The sequence below is a fragment of the Glossina fuscipes genome, unplaced genomic scaffold, assembly GCF_014805625.2.
Source record: "Glossina fuscipes isolate IAEA_lab_2018 unplaced genomic scaffold, Yale_Gfus_2 1, whole genome shotgun sequence".
Lineage (NCBI taxonomy): Eukaryota > Metazoa > Arthropoda > Insecta > Diptera > Glossinidae > Glossina > Glossina fuscipes.
In genome coordinates, this window is record NW_023998415.1 from 26,416,581 (window position 1) to 26,440,235 (window position 23,655).

At 33.8% G+C, this 23,655-nt stretch overlaps 1 protein-coding gene and 2 long non-coding RNA genes across 3 annotated transcripts in view; 1 reads left to right on the forward strand and 2 right to left on the reverse strand.

The window, feature by feature from the left end:
- LOC119631924 overlaps positions 1–4,990 on the reverse strand; it is a 28,871-nt gene extending 23,881 nt beyond the window's left edge. The window contains exon 1 of the mRNA XM_038024512.1: positions 4,643–4,990. Coding sequence (XP_037880440.1) covers positions 4,643–4,847 — 205 coding nt within the window. The 5' untranslated portion in view covers positions 4,848–4,990. The remainder of the gene's footprint in view (positions 1–4,642) is intronic.
- A 102-nt stretch (positions 4,991–5,092) lies between these two features.
- Positions 5,093–18,864, reverse strand: LOC119632531. Its single transcript, XR_005246789.1, has 2 exons — positions 17,877–18,864; positions 5,093–5,471 (listed from the first exon to the last, which is right to left on the reverse strand). It is a non-coding gene; the product is annotated as an uncharacterized LOC119632531 (long non-coding RNA).
- On the forward strand, positions 5,393–23,332 carry LOC119632532. Its single transcript, XR_005246790.1, has 3 exons — positions 5,393–5,473; positions 7,475–7,477; positions 23,039–23,332. It is a non-coding gene; the product is annotated as an uncharacterized LOC119632532 (long non-coding RNA).
- The last annotated feature ends 323 nt before the right edge of the window (positions 23,333–23,655 follow it).

Below are 23,655 nucleotides of genomic sequence, written 5' to 3' on the forward strand. Positions count from 1 at the left end.
GTCTGCACTAACTTAATATACCTTGTATCACAAGCGGTGTAGGGTATAAAATTAGTAATGACGATCACAAAATTAATTTTCGTAAATATTCGATCTTTACATTTCGGGTTATATCAAAACGTGATTATTATGATTGCGAATTTTATTGTTGTATTGTTGTATCGAAACTGTGTTTAATAAGTACCGTGTTATATAAGGGGCATCTATGTATATAATGTTAAGGCTGACGTTAACACAATACGGCTTTAGGCGAATAATTGAATATCAATTACATAGGGAATATATGGACGAAAATCGTTTTAATGCTGTTTTAATTGACGATCGCAACACAATTTCGCCTGTCACTCGTTCACCTTCATAATGACAAATATTGCTGTAATATTTATTATGGTTGGCGTTAAAATTTTACAAATTTGCATCAAGTTGAGTCAAGATTCATTTTGTTTTCTGTTTTCTTTTATGAGCACTTCACTTGTAGAACAACAATTTTCTAAGGAGAGAAACATTCCAGACCGTATTAGGACCAGAGATAACGAAACATATAGAAAGTTATAAATTTTTTTCAACATTCAAACTAGGAGAGTATTAAGGACGTTTTGTGCGCTTCTGTTAACTCATAACAGTGGTAACGCTGTTAATTAGCAAACATTTCACAGTTTCTTCATTCATTCTCTCGCATTCGCAATATTGTGCTCATATCATATAAACAGATATGGACAAAATATGTGTAAGCAAATAAATTTAATAAATATATAAATAGGATAATTAAACTAGATATAGATGGACATAATAAACTAAAAAAAAAAATTATTTTTAATATTAGAAAAAATATGTCCCTAAGCATTTCGCAAAACATCATATTTCGAATTCTTCATTTATATGTATACCGTAGCGCAAAATTTTTGTACGCTTCTGTTTTGAGAGAATGAGAAGTCATATCAAGAAAGTATTAACAGAACCTTTGACCATACAAATAATGAGAATGAAGGAGCAAACTGTTAAATGACTGCTAATTAACAGTGCTGCTACTGTTATTCCTTCTGATTTGGGTTTTGAACAAAATATGGGACTATCTATATAATTTGTTGCCTTTGATTAAGGCCCAACCATGCGATCACGAATGTCTTATATTCCGTAGATTATACTTATTTCTACATCTTACGAATGAAATGACCAAAATGCCAAGTTAGTGTTCAGAATAGTCAACATTCTCTGTGTGTGTATGTGTTTGTGTTAATTAAAGTTTAAACATTTTCCTTCTTCTATGTGACAAGAAAAATGTTCGTGAAGAAAGCAACAAAGGAACCGAACAATGAACGGCATCAGAATTCTTATTGCACGAATTTTTCCAGGAAATAGTAATAATAATAATAATAATAATAATAAAAATCATAATAATAAAAGAATAGAAAACAAAAAAAAAAAAAAAAAACAGAAAAAAGAAAAAAGAAGGCATAGTAACTTGAGTAAGCTGAAGCAAAAGTGTGCACTTGAAGTAGAACAAGACAAGCAGTAGTTGGATGTGAGAAAGTTATATGAGAAACACATGAATGAAGTAGTAGAAGAAAAGAGAAAGAGAGGAGCAGACCAAGACGGAAAACAGCAAAAAGGGAGAAAAACTCTTACAAGTGCATGTACATTGCTATGCGTGTCTGTAAATATGATTGTGTCACCCACATATAATTTTATTTGAAATTAATTACAAAACTTTTGTAGTGCACAGAAAATTTTCTTTTGATTATAACCAACAACCATCGTAGATATATATATATATATAAATATATATATATATAAATGCTTGAGCAATCATATGCACACCCATTCGCACACAAGCGCCTATGCCCATTTACATGTACATATACATGAATACATTCACTTACGTATAATATATTTTTTCCGCACTTAACTAACCATCTGTATGCATGTTCGTAGATATGAAATGAAAAGGAAGTGTTTTTTTGGTAAAGACAAGGAAAAAGAAAAAAAATTCAAAATTTTGATAAAAACGGTCATAAAATAAACCACAAAACTCTTTCTTGCGGTTTGTCTTAAAATGTCTCCTGAGAGTTTGAAGTGCGAACGGTACAATTTCGGTTATTTTCCTTAGTTAAATAGATAAATTTTTCTTATACATATATATATATATATAAATATGTTTGTAAATATATATATATATATTCGTTCGGTCGTTCGTCGGTTCGTTAGGGCATGTATGCGCCATCAAGGAAATTACTGAAAATAACTTCCGACTGCAATGTAAAATTTTGTGGCATAATTCATAAATTCATAAATTTTTTTTCCTCATTTTTATGAGAACATCCTCCCAAGGAAAAGCCTAAAAAAAAAAAAAATACTTATGTTCGCACCGAGAAAATAACATTAGCAAATTATTATGACTTTTCAACTTTACATACTTGAAAATGATTATAGGGATGTTGCCAAGAAGACAACATCCATATTAGGCTTAAGGCATGTTTCAGCTACGCTTCTTCACAACTTCCCCTTACCTACCACCATTTCGTATTTATAGTCTTTTCTGACCAACACCATGCTCGCACCCTTAATAGCTAATGAAACATAAAAAAAAAAAAAAAAAAAAAAAAAAAAACAAGTAAATATTACGTTTATGGGTATTTTGGTGAAGTCGTTCCGATTTATAGCATATCCCATTAGAACATTGCGCCCTAACCGCGGTCCGCTAACGATTATTAAATAATCAAAGCATTAAGCAGTGATGGCATTGCCGAACATAATTTTCATTTGCAAACACTGGGCGGTTTTTGATAGTTTGTGTGCGATTTCGCCAACACAACATAAAGAATATAATCTTCTTTCGGCATACATCAACCGCTAGGATTGTCGAAGCAGCCATTCCATCCATTTCTATTCTGACCATTTTCAACCAACATTGTTGTGCATTCAATTACTTTAAATATATTTTTGTTTTGATGGCATCAAGGATCAAATCGAAAATTTACTCTACTAAATCCCTTTGAACCCGAACGTGCAATTTTGCTGATCATTGCACGATTCCGTAAATGTTATGAAACATTTGAATGGTCAATGATTTAATTTCGGTTCTGCATAGTCAAGGTCAATGAAAGCTTTGATTCGATCAACAAGACAGAGAAAGGCAGACGAACTGACCAAACTCTTTACAAAATGAAATATTTGTGTGAGAGTAAGCAGCATCGTCACTTTTTCGGAAATAAGAGAAATGCACTACACAAGTATTTCCTATCATGCCCAATGTATTTAATGTATTGGCTTTGGCTTTGCCTTTCATTGAATGGATGTTTTTTGGCGTCCTAATCCCATGCTAGTGCTCATGTCTTTATAACAAATTCTCATCCTAATAAGCCGCACAGGCTGACAGTCAAGAAGGAATACTATATGTGGAATAGGACGTTGTTTATAGTTTATGCGTTCAAAAGAAATCTTGAATAATGAAACCAGACACCAAATTATATTCGACTCTGCGATTACTTTAAACAAAACAAGCGACATTGGATGAATGTGACTGATTATTTTAATGTGGAAATTTTTATCGCGTATCCCTCGTAGTTTATAAATAACAATCAAACAACTCGGAAAGAAACGGTATTCTCAGTTTATGTTGCGCCGTTAGGGTGGCATTTGATCAATTTAGCTTGTTAACAACATCAACTTGTGTGCGAGAATTTCCCATGTTTTTACCAAATTCGAAAACGATGGCTCTAAGTTTGCGTAAGACTTTGCGCAAGCATTACAATTCTGCATAGAATTTAATTTCGTAACGATTACTTTACGGGTTTGCTACTGTTCTGCAAAGGTGTATAGCAGCACCTTAGTCCCTGTCTCAAATTTTGTCCTCAATTGACTCTTTTCTATCCCAGATAAGGGATCTCGTGACTGACACAAGAACTATTTTCAAATTTACAAAAATATTTTTTCCTTTTAGTATTAAGTTTTGTTTTTAAAATAATGGAGTAGAAAATTTTCGAAAAATTTAAAGTTGAAAATGTAAAAGTGACTGACGCAAAGTCATTGCTTGATAAGATTAGTGTTAGCTAACTAATCGATCGATTTTTTATGCAATTTCTTCATAAACTTCTTTCTAATCAGCTTTAGTGTAATATTGCAACTCAGTGAACAGTGTTTACCGACAATTTAAGCGCAAGTTGTCATGAATGTGTCATCTTTCGTCGATTATCGTCGAGTATTCTGTTATAGTAAATGAGAAGAAAAGAGTTATGCACCGCATGTATGTAACGTTCCAATCGAAGGTTGGAAGGCACTATCAATATTATCAGTTTATCGCTTATGTTTTCGATTCCTTAATCGATTCATTTATTAGCCATTCTTCGTTATTTGTCGTGTAGTCATTTTGCTCTTGTTCATCATTATTCGTTACTCATATATTATAATTTTATGCATGCATTTACATACACACACATGTGCCATATGAATAGAAATCGTTCGAGAAACATGTATACATACATGTGTTTTAAATGCATTTATTTTTGTTTATTTGTAGGTGTTTGTGTTTATGTTTGCGTTTTGTGGGCGTTGGGTGTTGCGCGCGCGCGTGCTTGTGTGTGTGTGTGCGTGTGTGTGTAATTCTGATTCATTTTTTTTTTTTTTTTTTTTTGCAAATACTTACAATGCTTGCTTTTCTCAGCTGCTGCCTGATATGGTGTTTGAATCAAAAGGGCAGAAAGTATTAAAAACATTAGATGCCACTTTCTGGCTGCTGCTGCTGCTGCGGCTGCTGCTGTTGATGTCGCCGTTGTTGTACACATTAGTCTTTCTATTTTTAATATAGTTTTTTTTATATTACACATTGTATTGGAATAATTTGCTACCATAGTTTTCAACAGTTGGCTCGAATATTCTAAACTTTTTAAACTGAATTTTCCATTCCTTTTGCTCTTCTTGTTGTTATTATTGTTATTGTTATTTTTACGGCATTTGTTAATGTTCTTTGGCTGTTTAGCTTGAATGGTCGTTGGCGTTGCTAAAAAAAAAAAAAAAAAAAGTTGTTGATGTTGTTGTTGTTGTTGTTGTTCTTGTTGCTGGTATTGTTGTTGATATTGTATAGGTTTTTCATTGGTTTTATTGTTTTTAAAATTTATGCTAAATTCGTGTACAGTATCTTGTGATGGTGGCCCAGGGCCACACGAAGTCGGTCGTAACATTGTACCAACAGCGAGTCTTCTGACTTTTTCATAGAAATTCGCAACATTTACCACATGTAAAATTACATATATATATATCCATATATATAAATATGTGTGTTTTCTTATTAATGTGTCTGATATGCACACAATTGCGAAACTGTTACAATAATTGCGTATGCGATTTCATTTTAAATATTTTCCCCCTCCTCATACTAAAGTAGCTAAACACATATTAAATTACAAACTTTTCGGTATACTCTGGAATTCTCATAAAGATTTCAAAAATGATTTATTGTTGTTCTTGTTGTCATTCTGTAAAGATACGAAAACATTTAAAATATCTGTTAGCAATAATGTGAAATAAGAATTTTCTTTTATTTAAATCTACAGCCATGGGCATATAAGTAGCCCCCCCCCCCACCCTCTTAAATCACTAAATAAAAAGGGGGGGGGGGGGGGATTTATTTTTTTTCTCAAATTCACTTTACACTGAGTTAAATCAAATTTTAAAATATTGAAATAATTAAAAAAAAAACTTTATTTATCCATCTCGCGCTCTACTTATATAATATATTCAGCTGGTAAGTTGCTAGGTGTTAACATTGAAGAAGCTTTATATTCAACTTCAGGATGTAATTATTCATTTATTGAATTTGCTGGACCAAAATTCCATTTCAATTGGTAAAAAACTAACAAGTAAGAAAATTACTTACGACTTTATCTTAAGGAAAACTAGAAAAAAAACTAAACAGAATATGCCATAGGATGTTTTTATTCTCGTCTCTGTAGGTTATGTTGCGTTTGAAACCGATATTCTTGCGATCAAGAGAATGTTTACCTCACATACCGCAGACATAAAAAGGCGGAAAGATACACCGAGTACACATGAGTACATCCATATCAATTCTGCATTTGTCAAACTACAGAGAGAGTCTTGGAGTTTGACATTTTTTCATTGGAAGCTCCCTTGCGAGAAGGGGAGGTAACCTTCTTTTCGCATAAGTCTGCGGACTGAAAAGGAAAGCACGACATGCGTTTATTGTGTCAATAAATTCTACTGCGAGTATTGAAAAGTCCCCGTTCGCACTATTTACCTCCGGGACATTTCGCGATGATTACAGTTGCACGAATTTTCGTGCGAGGTACGCAAAAAATAAACATTGCTCGTCCGTGGACTTGCAATCACTTTTATCCAATGATTTATCATACATTTTTAGTAGATCTAGCAGTGCACCCCTAGGAGGCAACGATTCAATATTCAGTCAATGTGGGTTCAGGCACTTACAAGGCGTTATTCGCGTTACGCCAAAATTTGTGTAACATTTTCTCATATAGAACTCATAAGTTTTTATAATTAGTGAAAGCGATATGCAACGAAAATCGGTTCCTATACCCTTTATATACGTAAAAGATACTAATGAGTATTTTCTTAAAATGTTAAAGCATCTCATACGTTTCATCTAAAGTAAAGTGATTCCAGAGTTCGTTCATTAACCGAAAATTATTCTTTTTCTCTATAAAGGAAAATCGTCGTCGCTCTTCCACGATACGCTTCGATCATTTTTTTTTCAATAAATTTAAGCATAGTAATAACATTAATAAACACTGACACCTTACCATACCACATATATATGTAAAATATTAACAGAAAAATGCTCAGCTGTGATAAATTTTCAGTTAGCATGTTATTGTTTCTTTTTTTGTCACAAGCTCATGAATCAAATAAAATCATTTAAATGTGATACTGAGACGAAATACTCTATTAGCTATCTTAGACAGAAAAGTGAAGTCATCTTAAACGAGGAAAGCACTCTACAATTTTTGGATGTTTTTTTTACGGTGACTTAATTATTACTTTGAGCCCTTTAAAATACGTTGAAAAGACGAAACGAATGGAGAAAAGTACCAAAAAAAAAAAAAAATATTGAAATACAAGACCGTATCCGTAGCACATTCACGTACATTTTCGAAACCGATCCGACTTTTGAAAAATTTACTTAAACCATTTTTATTAATAAACGATGATTACCTTATCCTGTCTTTTTTTCAAAATGTACGTAAAAACCAAAAGGAATTTTCAAAGGCCCTATAAATTATATATGCTCTTGATCAGCGTGAATTTCTGAATTGATTAAACCATGTCCGTTCATCTGTCTGATGTTTGTTGTTGTTGGCACTCGCTTGGTCGCAAAAATGAAAATATTAACTTCAAATTTGATAGAAGTAAGCATCAGAGATCCTACAAAGCCTATATATTTTTGATCAGAATCAAATTCTGAATCGACTTAAGTCTGTCCGTCAGCCCAATTGTGTAGTTGGTATCTGTGGTAAATCCTCGCCCGTTAGCCAAAAGTAAAGATATCGCTTACAAATTTCCACAAAAACTTGGAATTGATCTAAACTTTTCAAAGGACATGCCTACGACATCCACACGCCTATGCGAGAAAAACTTTTATTTTGAAAACAGAAAAAATCAGCAGCAGTGACAGACACTCCATATTTTTAGAGGACACAAATATTATTCTCTTACTTGTTTTGTCTTTTTTACGGTAATGGTGACGGGTATAGAGGATTCGGTCCTAATCGAATTTGTTTTTCGTTCTTGTTTTACCATAACATACCATTCGAGGTATTTTCATTTAGTTGACAATAGTCAATTTTTATCCCTCATTACAGTTTGACTTAGTTCTTTTTAAGATAAGATATTTTATTCTAATTTTATGTTAAGTTATATTAATTTTTTTATCAATTCAATTACGTACTATATTTCACATTTTTATATTTTTAAGTGAAAATACATTTTTTTTTTATATATATTTTTGTTAATAAATCTTCATATTTATATATTAATAAGTCGATGCCTATACTTATGCGATCCTGGCTGTATCTAACCTATGGCATGATAACGTTTGTATTTATGTATAATTAAATTCGATTTAGGTCGTTTAAGTTATTCCCTTAAAGAAAATACATTAGCAAAGGCTGATGATAACCTAAGACCTCCACCACCCTACCACCATGATCGCCACCTTCATTAGCATTACTGCGATATCTGTTTTACAACAGTTTAGAAATTAAAACTCAAATATTATTTTTATTTGTATTGATGTACGAGTGACGCAAATTTTGTTTTCACATCTTTCGAACTGCCCGCAAATGAACACTTCAACCCCTAACGCCTATTCAACAAGCACTCAACAAGTTTCGCAAATGGGCCAAACTATTGCAATGTACGGTCGAGTAAAGATGAGCGACGAGCGATGTGATGTTATCAGGCATTCGCATACGTATGCGTGCGATGTCAGTAATTGTTCGCTTAATTTATGCCTGAATGACTGATTGTACGAAATAATTGCTAAATCATGCTTGTCACACTCTATTTCGATTTAAATGATGGAAAAATGCTCTGGCACTGGCACTTGCACACGCACTACATGCATATGCATTCACCAGCTAATGATGTTTGATTTGCCCTCATTTACTTTCCCGTCCCCTTTAGCCAACGCCATGTAAATGCTATAAGCAGAGAGAGCTAAACCATAAACAATAACGGCTAAGAAATTTCTCAAAATCCGATTTAATATCGGAGGGAACGAGATGTACTATATGGCGTAGCCAAGAAGCTATTCAAAAGTAAGGTAAGAGGCAGAGAAATATATCCGCGACTTTTCCTGTTTACTGTTATCGATAAAAGTAATAGGTTTATTACTAGTTAGCAACAATTTAATTTCTGGCCCCTTCATTCTTAATATGATGTCACACGGCTCTGTATCAAATGTTTGCAAAACTACACTGTATACGATTGTGTGCTTTTTTAAGTGAATATTAATTTGAAAAATTGCATCACTGTAAAAAGTGGAGAAGGAGACAACACAAGTGTATCAGAAATTTGCGCGTTCAGTTGTCTTTTGATTATATAATATGATATCTGATATAATACATAGGAACCGTAAATGACGTATTAATGACCCTCATCACAGTTTATTTTATGCTGTCACATGGGCCTCATTGTTTGAAGGCATTCCAAGTCAAAATCATGCAAATACAAATTGTCCCCCACCGACAATCTCTTGAAATCGATAATCTTCAATATTCAGCCGAACATACGACAACCGGTCTTGGAAAATGTGTGAAACAATTTGAAGCAAGTCATTCTACTCCCGAATTAAACAGGTGGATAATCGGCATTGTTCATTAAGCGAAGTCGAGCACTGGTGTAAATTACACGTTACTTATCGGACAGCGAAGGATGGAGGTATAATCATTTTGCCAAAAAATTCACAACATGCAAAAGTAAGCTTCAGACACCTCTTGGTCAGTACCAAAATTTCCAATCTATTTAAGAGTGTCCGTTTGCCTATTTGTCCGTCCAATCTGTGTTGATCATTCTTGTTTTGGTCGTAAAATTCAGGACACCAATTTCAAGTTTATTCAGACGCAAGTACAGTAACAACCACTGTGCTACCGTTAAAAGCAAAATAATTGGAATTTTTTGCCCGTTCGTCGGAGTACACGAGAGGAAAAGTTTGTTCAAAAAAGAATTCGTTAAAATGTGTAACGTCAAAGTATGACCCTAGAAGGGGAAAACATCTAGTTCGAACGATGATGGGAACCTAGTACGATAAATTACTTAATGAACAATCAGTCCGAAATTTGCTGCTCTTACGCGGCCGTCTACTGCACTGCAGCAATCAGAGGGACACTTGACTTTTGAAATGTACAGTGAATATAAGCATAACTGGAAGGACTACCGATAGATGAAATTTATTTTCATATCTTAGAATCGAGAGATAGTTTGTTGTTCTCAATGAAAGAAATGTTTCTCTTTTTAATCATATTTTACGGAGAACCGAACCGGAAAACTCTAACAAACTTAATAACATGTGTAGCGAAAAACTTTATTAGCGATTCAAAAACACATACAAAAGCCGGGAATAGATTACAAAATAAAGAAAATTGCAGATGATATCTCTTTATGGGTTGAAAATTGAGCTGGAACGGTGTCGTACCATAAAGCTCTCACAAAACCATCCGATGAAACACAATTTACAATATTGACAGCAGACAAGTTTTATTACGCACACTATTACTAAGTGAGCACACGCCTCTCTCTCTCTCTCTCTCTTTGCATTATCGGCATTACTCGTAAGAACAGTGAAGGCAAATAAAAGAATCGAAGGGAGTTACATTCGACTTAGACCGAAGAGAATAAAAGCAATAGAAATAAGCGCCAATTTAGTCAACTTATAATTAAGCAGATTTATACTACAATTTTTAATTGCTGACCTCGACTTTCCCTACCGCGAAAATAACATAACGCAAGAGTACAGTTGATCGGCAAAACTTTCACTACTTCGCTCGACAGAGGCGCACGCACACATGAAACTTTAATAAAATGAAGAGAAATAAGAAAGCAAACGAAAAAAGACAGGAAAAAAACGACAGTCAAGAAGATACATTCAGCTTGAGTCCAGTATGTTCCCACTCATCGCCATCTTGTTTTAAAACATTCGATCGCGGGATGATGAAATGTTCCTTTCACTTGATATCAAATATTTTTTCTTTCACTCTGGCAGCTCTCTACAGTCGATATGCCCCAACCTGTGTATGCACAGTTTCCTCGTAACAATGGGCGGACTATTCCGAGTATCCTAATATTTGAACTTTAGATTTTAATATCACCTCTGAACTTTGAAACCACAATTAATCAAAGTTTTTGAAGTTTTACCGATTTAGAACGATGTAGGAAAAATGATTGGTTTCTTTACCTGTTAACAGTAATAAGGAAAAGTTATGGGCGTGAAGATAAATTCGAATATAATTAGCCAGGACACATACCATATCCTTTAAAAGGCATCAGTAAACCCCATAAGACAGCTCTGTTAAATATATAAAATTAAGATATAGTTGGATTTGGAAGCGTACTCCGGCCATATTGAAGAACGTAAAATATTTTTATGGGCACGTCATGAATATATATGAAAATACCTTTCAAACAAGCTAAACAAATTCAAATTCTACTTATAGGGAATATTTTTAACAATTTTTTGAAATTTGATATGGATTTTGAAAAGCAGCCAAATTTGAGAAGCTAGTGCGGCCAAATTAAAAAATGTCACAATACTCATCGACTTCAGGTGAATCGGTATGAAAATACTTCTCGAATGAGCTAAAAAACATTCAAATCTCTCCTTCGCACTTGTATCTTGCACAACACCCTAGAACCGTTTACAAACTTATTCTACATTTCTGAGTATGGCGGGTGTAGGCTTCCGAATCCAATATATATCTGAATTATCAAAAATATTGAAATGGTAGGTGTCTTTGCTAGTTGAATTCGAATTTATCTTCACAGGCTTGAGAAAATTTCATATGAAATTTGTTCACTCTCATCATTTCCACATACACGTATTGGACATCACTAAATCATTTCGACTTTTAAGACCAGTTATGGATATCTATTCATGGTTATTTAGCAATTTTAACATACAGCTCCACAATACACACAATTGAAAACATCAATAGCAATCTAAGATGCGATCAATGCTAATCTGATCTAAAGTAAATTTGTTCGTAAACAAGCAACGACTTACTAGCTCAACGTTACGACGTCCTCTCGCCTATATATAATAAATATAAATTGATGTTCTATGTAGTTAATGCCTTGAAACGAATCTCTTGCGGCCTTTATTAGATTGAAAGAGTGGAGCCGTCTGAAGTTCCGCATACCGCCAACATTCCCAATCTATGGTTTTACGGTAAAAGAATTTCAATTCTTCAATTTTTATTATAACGCTTTTGAGAAAACTTTTCTTTATCGTAAATAATATTTAAAAACTTCTTCTACGACTGAAAATAGTACTACATCATGGCCCAGGGAAGAGAGTTCACAACACTTTTTTGCACCAAAATCCAAACGTATTCTTTCTTAATTTATATTCAAATAAATTTTCATTAAACTCCATCTAAACATGTCGCTTTTTGATCGGCCCCCGACCTCAGGGATGTCGAAATGAAAAACTGAACCAAGTGAATTTCGTTATCGCCTTCGTCGAAAGAATGAATGAATATTCATAGAAAAAAGCGGCGAATTGCAATCACATTAGTTTTTATTCAGCTGCAAACTAAATTCCGTCGAACCGCCGACAAACACTTGGGATTAAAAGCTTAAACTGTGACATGATTATTAAAGATTAATGCTTAAAAATTAAATATTTAAAATTCAACATGAGAGACATGAATAGAAATCTAAAAAGCAAAACATTTCATATTATATATAGAATAAGAGAGAAGGAGTAGAGAAAGATAAGAAAAAAGAAACGTGTACGCGTGTTTTGGAGGAAGTCTAAGCGACGTAATTTACATAATAATAATTGCGACAAGTTATGCCCAAGTCTTCACTGGAGCCAATATAGATAACGTCCGTTTGTTTGCCTTCAGAGGCGGTCATAAATGCCTAGTAATTAAATTTCAGCTCACATACTAGGTCTAGTAATGCCTCTATAATTTTCAACAAAATATCTATCACTGCATATATATATATATATATATACATATATATTAGTTTGGGGAAAAACAAATCCATTATTTTTATATGAACTTCAGGACTTTATTTAACATGCTTCGGATTGTCCGATTTGGGTCAAATATGCACCGTTTTGTTGTACGATTTGTTGCCATTTTAAAGGTAATTTCAAAATGCCTCTCTCATAGAAGTCCTGATCTCTATTTGTCGATTTTCACAATCCTCCCTAGATTCCAATTTTTTATCATTAAAAAAATTTTGCAATGCAAGAAAAAGATGATAATCGCTTGGTGCCAAGTCCGGACTGTATGGCGGATGCATTAAAACTTCCCAACCAAGCTCCCGAAGTTTCTGGCGAGTCACTGTAGATGTGTGTGGCCTAACGTTGTCCTGATGGAACACGACACCTCTCCTGTTGGCCAATTCTGGCCGTTTCTGGTCAATCGCTATCTTCAAACGGTCCAGTTGTTGACAGTAGAGATCAGAATTTAGCGTTTGGCCATATAGAAGAAACTCATAATAAATAATCTCCTTCCAGACCCACCAAATGCATAGCAAAACCTTCCTGGCCGTTTAAGGTGCTTCTGAAATTGTTTGCTCGATACTTTACGAGAAATCTATCAGTGCAGCCATCTACCGAAAAAATAATGGATTTCTTTTTCCCCAAACTAATATATAAAGTGGGAGAACGAAAATAGTTTCCCATCCGTTAAGAGATTCATTCACCTGACTCAAAGGAACAGTTAACGATAGTACATGAATATGTCTATGAAAAATACTAAATGCTCTTGGACAATGTTGCCTTTCTCATGACGTCATATTATTCTTCTTTTTTTTTATATCTATACATATATTGTAGTGTACTTAGGCGCGGAGTACACTTACTATTTTCACTGCGTCTTACTCTTTGCTCAACAATGCATCGCATTTCGGTAAACTGCATTGTGATGGAGATATATGCAGATGCTATGCTGTAGGGAAATTCATTATTGAGCGAATATTAGAAAAATAGTGAGAAAGCAGATCTTAAAAAACGTCTAAAATTGCAGCAAAAGCTGACCTAAAGTTTTAAAATAAAGCTACGAACTTGTTATAAAAATTTATAAGAGCCAAGAAAAATTTAATATGAAAAGCGTCAATCCACTGACACAACCAAGTTTACTGAAATATTTTGAACGTATGCTACTCGGCGCTGGTTTGCGATGGTGGTTACCAAAGGCGAATTTTCGAAAGTTTTATCTTTATTCCGAAGTGTGAACAAATTTTCAACTTTTCTATCTTACACTTAAGTACTTGGATAATGAAAAAATATTTTTAACTTTCTCTGTCCAGTCACTCCGGCAAGCATTGTTACTTAACTTTATTATTCGATCCACTTTGTTGCAATGAGTTTGAGTGCATTTTTACAGCGTTTGTTGCAAGTCTCTTGTACGTTTATAAATAAAAAGTTATTTTTCTCTCTTTTTCTACTGTTGTCAGCCACCTCCTTGCCTTTGTGGCACTCTTCATCCATATTTTATGATCAAGTATAAGGTCGAGTCATAAGTAACTTCCGCTGTAACTATTCGCTGCAAGTCACCGAAACAAATGAGTTTTTGTTTTCACCATACAGATAAGGATTCAAGTAGTCTTCTGTCAACCGTTGTATGTGGTGCATGTTACAGTCAACTGGTTTTCTTAACCTTTGCTTTGCGCTAAGTCGGCAGCCGAAAAAATATGCAGCGTATACGGGGAAGGACTGATAACTGATCGGGCAGTTAGAAAATGCATTGTAAAATTCCGGTCCCGTCCGGTGCTACGACATTAAGAGACGGGATGTACTTCTGAATTTGACGGGCAATATTGAAGCAAAATCGACAACAATCAACAAACGCAAAGCAAAAAGGTTGGACCTCTCCTCGAGTGGAAGCAAAATGGATGTCTGATACAAGAAACGGAAGTTACTTATGACTCGACCTATACCATCCTACACCGCTTCATCCCATGCAAATGCATTTACTCCCGTCATGTTGCTTAAAACTTACTTTTTATCCAGGAAACAATCAAAATACGGAGCCAAACTACTATACTGAATGAATTTTTCTTACAAAGCGCTAAAAATGAAACGTTGTTGCCATCTAAAGGCTTATCTTTTATAAAAACTTATATGAGAGAGAGAGAGAGAGAGAGAGAGAGAGAGAGAGAGAGAGAGAGAGAGATCAAATATTGATATTATCCTATCCAAAATTTCGACATTCAGTTAGTGATATTGAAAAATACTAATATTTTCCACTGAATTTTCTTGGGGAGAATTAAAAATTGCAAAATTTAATTTTCATTATTTTTCGATAGCTTTATTGATACGGGAAGTGAGTTCGTGAGATTAATCCGGTTTAATGCATTTGGTAAACTCAAAAACACATGTGATATACAATTCAAATCGACACGAAGACAAGCAAACACGCAGACGTAGAAACTTTATTTGGATTGGAATAATAAAAGGTTGGCATATATGAGAAGTTGCACACATGGAAATTATTAGAATCTGTCGGGACAACACTCGAATATAACATTGTGTTAGTGGTATCGCTGTGCCGTACATTCTCTTAACACAAATACCCAAGCCGTAGTTGCTAATGGCGACTTCTAACACGTCATGCAGAGCAAAATGAAGGGTAAGATGAAATGTCTTATCTAAAGCGAGAAAGGAATGCATTTGCCTTGGGAAGAAAGCTTTCTGAGCCTCGCTCTTTACGAAAGGACAAAAATTGATGTGAATTTACGGATTTAAGGATTTGTAAGAGTTTTTTAGAAACTTGGAACTCTGGACTTTGATTTCCAAACAGCTTCCAAACCTAGCCTAACAGGTGCGTAAGATTTAATTAAAATCGATTCAATGACTTAACTATAACGAAGAGAAAATAATATCAAAGATGTATTCGCATTGTAGGCCTACGTAGGAAATATCTCTTAAACGGACTCTTGAACGCTACATTCGCAGGTGTCAGGTGTTTTGATCGGCGACGAATGATAAAGAAATGGCAAACACCAGTATACGTAACGATTCGATTCAAATTCGATAGTTTTGGCCTTCATTTACATGAGATAAGAGTTTTCCATTTAATATGATTACATAACTATTCAGCGTACGCCGACGTTAATCACGGAGCGCTCAAGATTCTTCTTCTTGCAAACTCATTACCTTTGTTGTTTATTTAAAGAAATCTGCTGTCGAAGCCCGCCAAAAACGTTCAGAGGCTTATGGTGATACTGCTCCATCGTACCCCAATTGTCGGTCTTGATTTCAAGGATTTAAAAGTGGCGATACGAATTGACTGAAAATGCCATTTTTTGGTTGCTTGTTGCAAGCGTTGTCCAGGATACACTGTTACAGCTCGAATGGAAATTTCTGCCACACACCTAACATACTCACTAGAGATGGCACCTCCCGATTATGGCTTGTTCAGATCGGTGAAGCATAGCTTGTCCGGCTCGCGGGTCCGCAAACTTCAAAAAGGGTGAAAATGGGTCGGTGAATAAGTTCTTTCGACATGATATCTCCATGTTGTCAAAAATATTATAAAATGTTGTAGAAAATGTTGGAAACTATTTTTATTAATATATATTGTACGAATTTTTCAAGAGAATAAATGTTTCCTTCAAGTGAAAAAGTGATCAAAATTTTTGCAAACACCTATGCAGCTTAGTAGATGTTACACGCAAAAAAACTATTCTTCGGTGGTAGAGTTCACCAAAAAAAAAGCTGTGGTATTAATTGGATGAGTGTGAATAAATTCCTATAGATTTTGTTCGCAGTTAGTTTTCCGTACACACACGAATCAAATATGACATATAGTGTGCCATACTTGAATAAAAGGTGAAACTTTCGGCGATACTTGTTCGAGACTTGTATTTTAAGCGTGAACATGAACTGGAAGAATTTCGTTCTTTTTTTTTTTTTATTTTCGAAAAATGAGAAACGCTTCGCAAACTCACCAAAATGTAAGCACCGTATGGGAGAGCTGCACGCTGTACTTCATATATATCAATAATTGCTGTTTAGACAAACAAAAATTTTAATCGTTTCCCGCTAACATGGGATGACGAAGCAAAGCGCGTGCATAACTTAAATATCGTAATAATTAACTTATTAATGAACACTTAGACGCTTAATTTTTACTGAAATTCTTCACCTTTAATTGAGTGTTCATTTTACAGAAAAAAAAAAAGAAAAAAAATTGTTAAAATTTAGGAAACCTTATAACAGCAAACGTACAACTATGACTTAATGAATATTTTGAAGAAAAACTCCCAACTTATATTTAACGGCCAATATTATATGAAAGTATGTAAAAGGAAGGGAAATAGCTTTATTACCTTTTAATGTTTTATACTAAATAACAGTTTTCCGAGCACAATTTCGAATAACGTGCATATACACATACGCATATATATACATACATATATACATACATACATACATATATATATATATGCATGCATGAAACCGCTGCGAAACAAACTCGGGCAAGTATTAAGAGAGTTGTTAGTTACTGCTTGCTATATATGATTTTATTTTTTTAACAGACCTGATGATGAATGAGCTTGAAACAGTTTACAGTTTATTATCGTATGAGTGAATATTTGTTTCCTTTTTAACATTTTCTTTTTTCTCTTCCTTTTCTTTGGCCTTCTTCCTACTTTACATCTACTATTTGTAATAGGGAAATAATACTCGCTTGTTTCTCCCTACGCTTTTCTTCATATTTTTTCTTTTGCTTTTGCTTTTACTTTTCGTAGTTTATTTTTATGATTACGCTATGTAGTAAATCTCCTGCACGATGGCTAACTGTTTACAGTCAGTTAGTCTGCCTTAGGAATATATAGTAGTATTTCATTGTCTTATTGTTGTTGTTGCTGGTAGTTTAGTGAATCCAGCCACTCGATAGGATATTATGCATTGATGGGTTGATTAAAAAAACCTAACAGAAAAATAGTTATTATAATCACGTAGAGAGACTAAGTATGTATATACTCATATACACGACAATATTATAACAAGGCATATATATATATATACATATGTATATGTATACATAACGTAGAGTAAGCGTAAACTTTATTCTTAAATACTTTCAAGCAAACATTTAGTTATTTTCTTTTCCCTTAAAAATATGTTATAAATTTTAGTTGCTTTACTTGTAATAATTTACCTATTTTTTCTTTTTAATAACATGAGCGTGAAAATCATTTCCATTTCTCGATTAAGAGGAGTTCAAGATTTTTACACCACCGATTCATTTTCTCTCATCATTAATTGATTCTAATTGATTTCTTTTTTTTTTTTTTTATTTTTTTTTTTTGGTTTTCTTTAACCTTAACTTTTTTCTTACAGTTTCAAAATACCCAATTTTACATATATTTCCTTCTGATTCTTTCTCACTTAATAATGTTTTACAATCGTTAGATTAGATTAATGCGAATGCGATGTTTTGCTTTAAATTATTATAACACATTACATGATGATGCGTTTATGCTTTAAACGCTCAATGCAATTCAGACATATATATATATGTAAAGATATATATATATATATATATATAAATATATATATACATATACATAAGAGATGTTGTCTTTATAATCGGAGCAAAGTAAGAGAGTTGCCGTTTTACGTTCAATTCAATAGAGCGTTCAAGTTACGAATAGATATTTTTATGCTAACGAATAAAAAATTACACAATTACTGTTACAATTCATCATTTACATTTAACGACTAAAAACTCGTCGAAACTTTAACCGTTAGAATTTAGTGTAGGAAGAAAGGGCACGCAGAGATGGACAAGAAGAGAGAAAACGAGAGAAAATACTCGCTGATTATACAATATATAATGCTATCGATTATATTTTTATTTCTTGGCCTTCGGTTGGATTTTACTACTTTATTATAACAGTAACTTATATCAATACGTTAGAGTAAAACAACCATAGAAAGTGCTTGTCCTTTTTTTCTTTTTTTTTTTGTTTAATTCTCTTCCTTTGAATTTCCAGAAGCAAAAAGAAAGAAAACAGTACACTTTCCTTTATTATATTATAACAGTTTATAAATTTTTCTTAATAGTAACTGTTATGTCTTACATCCTTTCACAATTTTAAACATTTTGTTTTTTTTTTTTTTTGTTTTGTATTGATGTATTCATGAACTATAGGGCACTTGTTTAACTTTTTTTTTTTTTTTTTTTTAACACTTTTAAGATGCGCCTACATGAATGTTAAAATTATTTAAAAGTTTTCTTTAGTGTTTCACATTGGAACCTTATTCAAACGCCCCAAAGAAGAGAAAAATAGAGTGGAAAGAAATACAACCGGCTATGTATCCTGCCCTCCACTGACTGACGTTTCATTATGTTAGAATCAAGTTGCAACTTAATGAATGTCAGCCATACTGTTGAAACATGAATTGCCTCGTGAAATATATAATACGACTTCCACCCCCATACATGAATTTTATATTTTTTAAACACTTTGCTTACATTTTACCGGTAAATCTGGCACTTGTTTTTGTTACTTTTCCAGGTTTTGCTTATTTGAATTCTTATTTAAAGTACGTGTACGTTCATGTATAATTAATAAAAGATTTGTAATTGTATTCATAGAGTAAGGAGCTGCGCATATGTTCACATTTTGAATTTATTTTTTAATTTTTTTTTTTTTTAATAATTTTTAGGCATTCCGCACACTCTCTCTCTCTCTCTCTCTCTGTCTTTTTCTAGTTTTCTCTCCATTAATCTTGCTCTCTCATTCAGTCTCTCTTCCTCGTCTCCGTCTCTCTCTTTCTCTTACTGTCCATATTCACATTTAGCGATTTTCATTTGATTTTATGTCATGTCCTTATTTCATGTTATTTTATCGTTCTTTGTACGTTTTCAAGTGTACCCGCTGTACCCGCCAAACTCGCATGACGAAGTATAAGAAAACTTGAAAATATATTCAGTAGATATTTCGATTTTTCATTTTTCTAAACTACAAAAAAAAATATTATAGGTAAAACTGCAACAAAATTTAAAAAAAATTAACATTTTCGTGCGAGATATCTCTTATATTGCGGTTCACTTATCCGAGATTATACAACGTTGTATTTTGACGTAATTTAGAAAGTCTCATATTTACATTGGCAGTTCTGTATATCTTAAAGAAGTCCGTTCATAAGAATGAATAACAGCCCTGGTAAAAAAATTACAATTTTACGGTTGTAAAGCTAATATCGTGTGTATTTTGTTGTTCAATTTTGCGGCCATATTTACATCTACAATTATGGTTACAAGTTTTACAAGTTACAAAAGGTAATATAGGGCATTTACTCCGTCTGATAAAATATTTCTTTTGAAAAACAAAACGCTATAAATGAAGTAGTGATAAGCTAAGTCAATTCGGTCCTTAAACTTACAAACTATGCTGCGGCCGTTGAATACAGAGAGAACGGTTTTGGTGCAGTTGGCATTCTTTTCAGAAAAGGCATCTGCTTCAAACGTATTACCTTTCAAGTATTTCGTTTAGGTTATGTGACCTTCTTGGTGGTTTCACTAATGTCATTCTTGGCGGAGATTTTAATGCCACATATCACGTTTACGGAAACCCAACAACGACGGATAGAGGCAAGGCCTTAGTCAATATAATCAGATTAAGCAACTTTCCCTGCCTACATGAACTTTACCGTACTTTCCATATTTCCTCTAAAATAGCATTGTCAGAAAGCATTTTGGTCCTAACCTTTACAAACTCGACATTTTTTTACTTCAAATGACATATCAAAAATGCTTATCTACGTAAAGACATCACACGTTCATCAGGTTCGATATATGTGATAACCGAACATCCGAACAATTAATCATTAATATCGCTTTAAAGCTTTAAAAAAAAACTCAACAAATTTACCATCCCTTTCAATATCTCAGACCACACTGAGATCCCCAAAGGGTGGAATACGATACTAAGAAAGGCAAAAAGAAGGCATCGTGCACTCACAATTGACGATCTTCGTGCTAATGATGACTCTCGGCTTTTTTGGAATTTCATAAAAAGTCATCGCGTTACAAAACGTGATTCTTCGAGCTTTCAAATTCGTGCTGATGCTGACAATAAAAAGTATCTGGACTTTCTCAAAAGTCACATATCTGCTTGCATCCCATTGGTTACTTTTACTGTACCTTAGATTTACGACAATATCACCTCCTTCTCATATAAGAACTTCTCATCGGTCTTAGAATCGAAAAAACAATCCTCTGCCGCTGACTGTCAGTTTATTCATCAATGGAATCAAAATCACCCAATGCACGTCTTTTCCAAATTAACTAAGCTATCAATTAATAACCATGCAGCTCCGCCCCCAAATAAAGCTCCCTTGATTTACAAGTCGGTGGTACATTCGAAAATTAAATTCGCACACTTAGTGGCCTGCAATCCTCCCCAGTATATAACCAAAAAAACCCGAATTTTTCAAAATCGACACTTGAGACGGTGTACTGATCTCACTCCTCTGACGCCGCTACACATTCTCCAAGTTATCTCTGGTCAGCTACCGGTGACTGAACGAGCCCTGTTACTTATTGTCAAGGAGTTAATCAAACCCAAGGCTGTAAATCCCCATATTTTTTAGTAAAGGTGCCGCCCTGAGCAACGAGGAATCGTGTTGCTATACTTTCTGCTCTAGCATATTAAATTCCTTTCATTGCTGGGACTCTGAGAACAACAATTTAAAACACGCAGGCGTTAACGGAATGACGTAATTTAATGAAATGGACATATATGACGATTATATACGTAATCAGTTTAACATTAAGTTAATTACTTTTAATATGATTTATCATGATTTGTTGTACATTTTATAAAAGATTAAAGCTCTTTTCTTTTATGTTAAAAAGCACAATAATATGGCGAAATATTCGGGCCTGACCGGAACTTTCATACCTGTCACCGTTATCCTAAAAAGACAAAAAGAAGGATGTATGTATGTACGTATAATATTTACAGGGCGGTACCGACTTTTCTTATTTTCTAAATAAAAGTTTTTGTCGCATAAACGCGTGGGCGTTCAAGGCATGTCCATTTGAAAAGTTTGATTTGCTTCAAAATTCTTTTGCATATTTGTAGGCGTCATCTTCATTTTTGGGAACGGGAGAATATTTACCAAATATACTACACCGTTAGGTATACGGACGGGTGAACAGACGAACAGACGGACATGTTTAGATGCATTTGAAATTTGAAGTAGGCCAAGAACTTGATAGGATTTTAGGAGCTTGTTTCTGCGCCTTACGAAGGTATTAAAAAAAATTAAATTTTGATACACCATAATTTTGGGTAGGCGTGGCCAATTTTATCCATTTTTTTGCAAGATACTATATCATCGCCCGATGGAATGAATATGCGTTCAAATTTTTGAACATTTATTTGCTTTAGTTTAGTTTTTCATGCCTTTTGAAAAACGGAGGTGTGGTGCTGCGGACATGTGTTTCGTCCGATTTGGCCGATTTTCAATACCGACCTGCGCGCAAGAGCTGCCAATGTTTCTGCCAAATTTGAAGACGATACAGTCAGGAGAATATTTACAACAGACATTATATGGATAGGCGGACGGACAGAGGGACATGTTTGAATCGATTTAGAATGTGCTGCCGACTAAGGATATATATACTTTATGGGGTCTCTCATGCTTCCTTGTCGACGTTGCAAGCGTTTTAACAAATTGAATATACCCTACATCCTTCGGTGGGTGATGGGTATAAAAATAATAATAATAATAATAATAAATGCCATCATTCCGTATAAAAAAAAAAAACACACACATTTACTCAGATGGCTTAGCATCTTAAACTAATCAAATCTATATTCGTATGTATAATAATTTATGAGCTTTCGAAAAGTTATAAGCGGTTGATGAAGATAGTGAAATTTTATATAAGGATAACAAAAAAGGATTGTCGATTGTGTTCGACCTCGTAAAATCTTAAAGAGATCAAAGCCTCCACGACGAAATTTCGCTAACTAATTACGGCAACTGGTTAATGCTTATGATATTCGCGCTGTGCACGGTTGTGATATGCCGACATTTCTTTCACCTTTTCAAAGCTTACAAAAAAAAAACAATTGGCAAGAGCCGATTACTAAACAATCTGCACCACTTTATCTAATACACTTCCCCGCCTATATTCGTCATAAAATCAAAAAAATTATACCTTATTGTCGTACACAATAAAGGCGGATGCTTGATAATCAGAGCGCTTATAAAAGACACCTTTGTAAATTTGTATATCAAATCAGTCTATCGGCCTAATGTTCAATGAAAAATATTAGAAATTAGATTTTGTTGCCTTAGTAGGTTTTATTTTTTGCAGCAGCATTTATATAGGAGGGAATTCAAAGCCCATGCTCGCACCTCGCCCAAATTTGTCACATTTATTTGCTATGCTAGAAACTATTTCCCATTGATGGTTTTGCTGCACAAATATTAAATACGTACATAACTGTTTTCGTATAGCAACTTTCTCAAAATAAGAAGTGATCATAGAAACGGTCCGAGGTAACTCGTTTTTAGTAGCGTTCGCTCTGGCTTCAGTATACACATGTTTTTACCAGATTTCTTCATAATATCAACAACAAGGTATTAGTGAAATTATATCACGAACAGACATACAGACGGACATCGTTATATTAATTCAGAAATTAACTTCCTTTCGATTGATATAATAAAAAGTAGATAGATCGAAAATTCCATTTGTAATTTGCACACACCCGCACCAATTTAATATACGTTTAACGTAAATGATGTATAAACACCGGCAAGAACGTTTTAACTTATAACATTTTCCTGATTATTATTCTTTTTTTTTTTTTTTTTGTATTCTCATCAAACATCATTTACGTAACACCTTTGTCTCGCATTAACGCATATATATGAAATATTAATTTTATTATCAGTTTGGCCTCGCGATT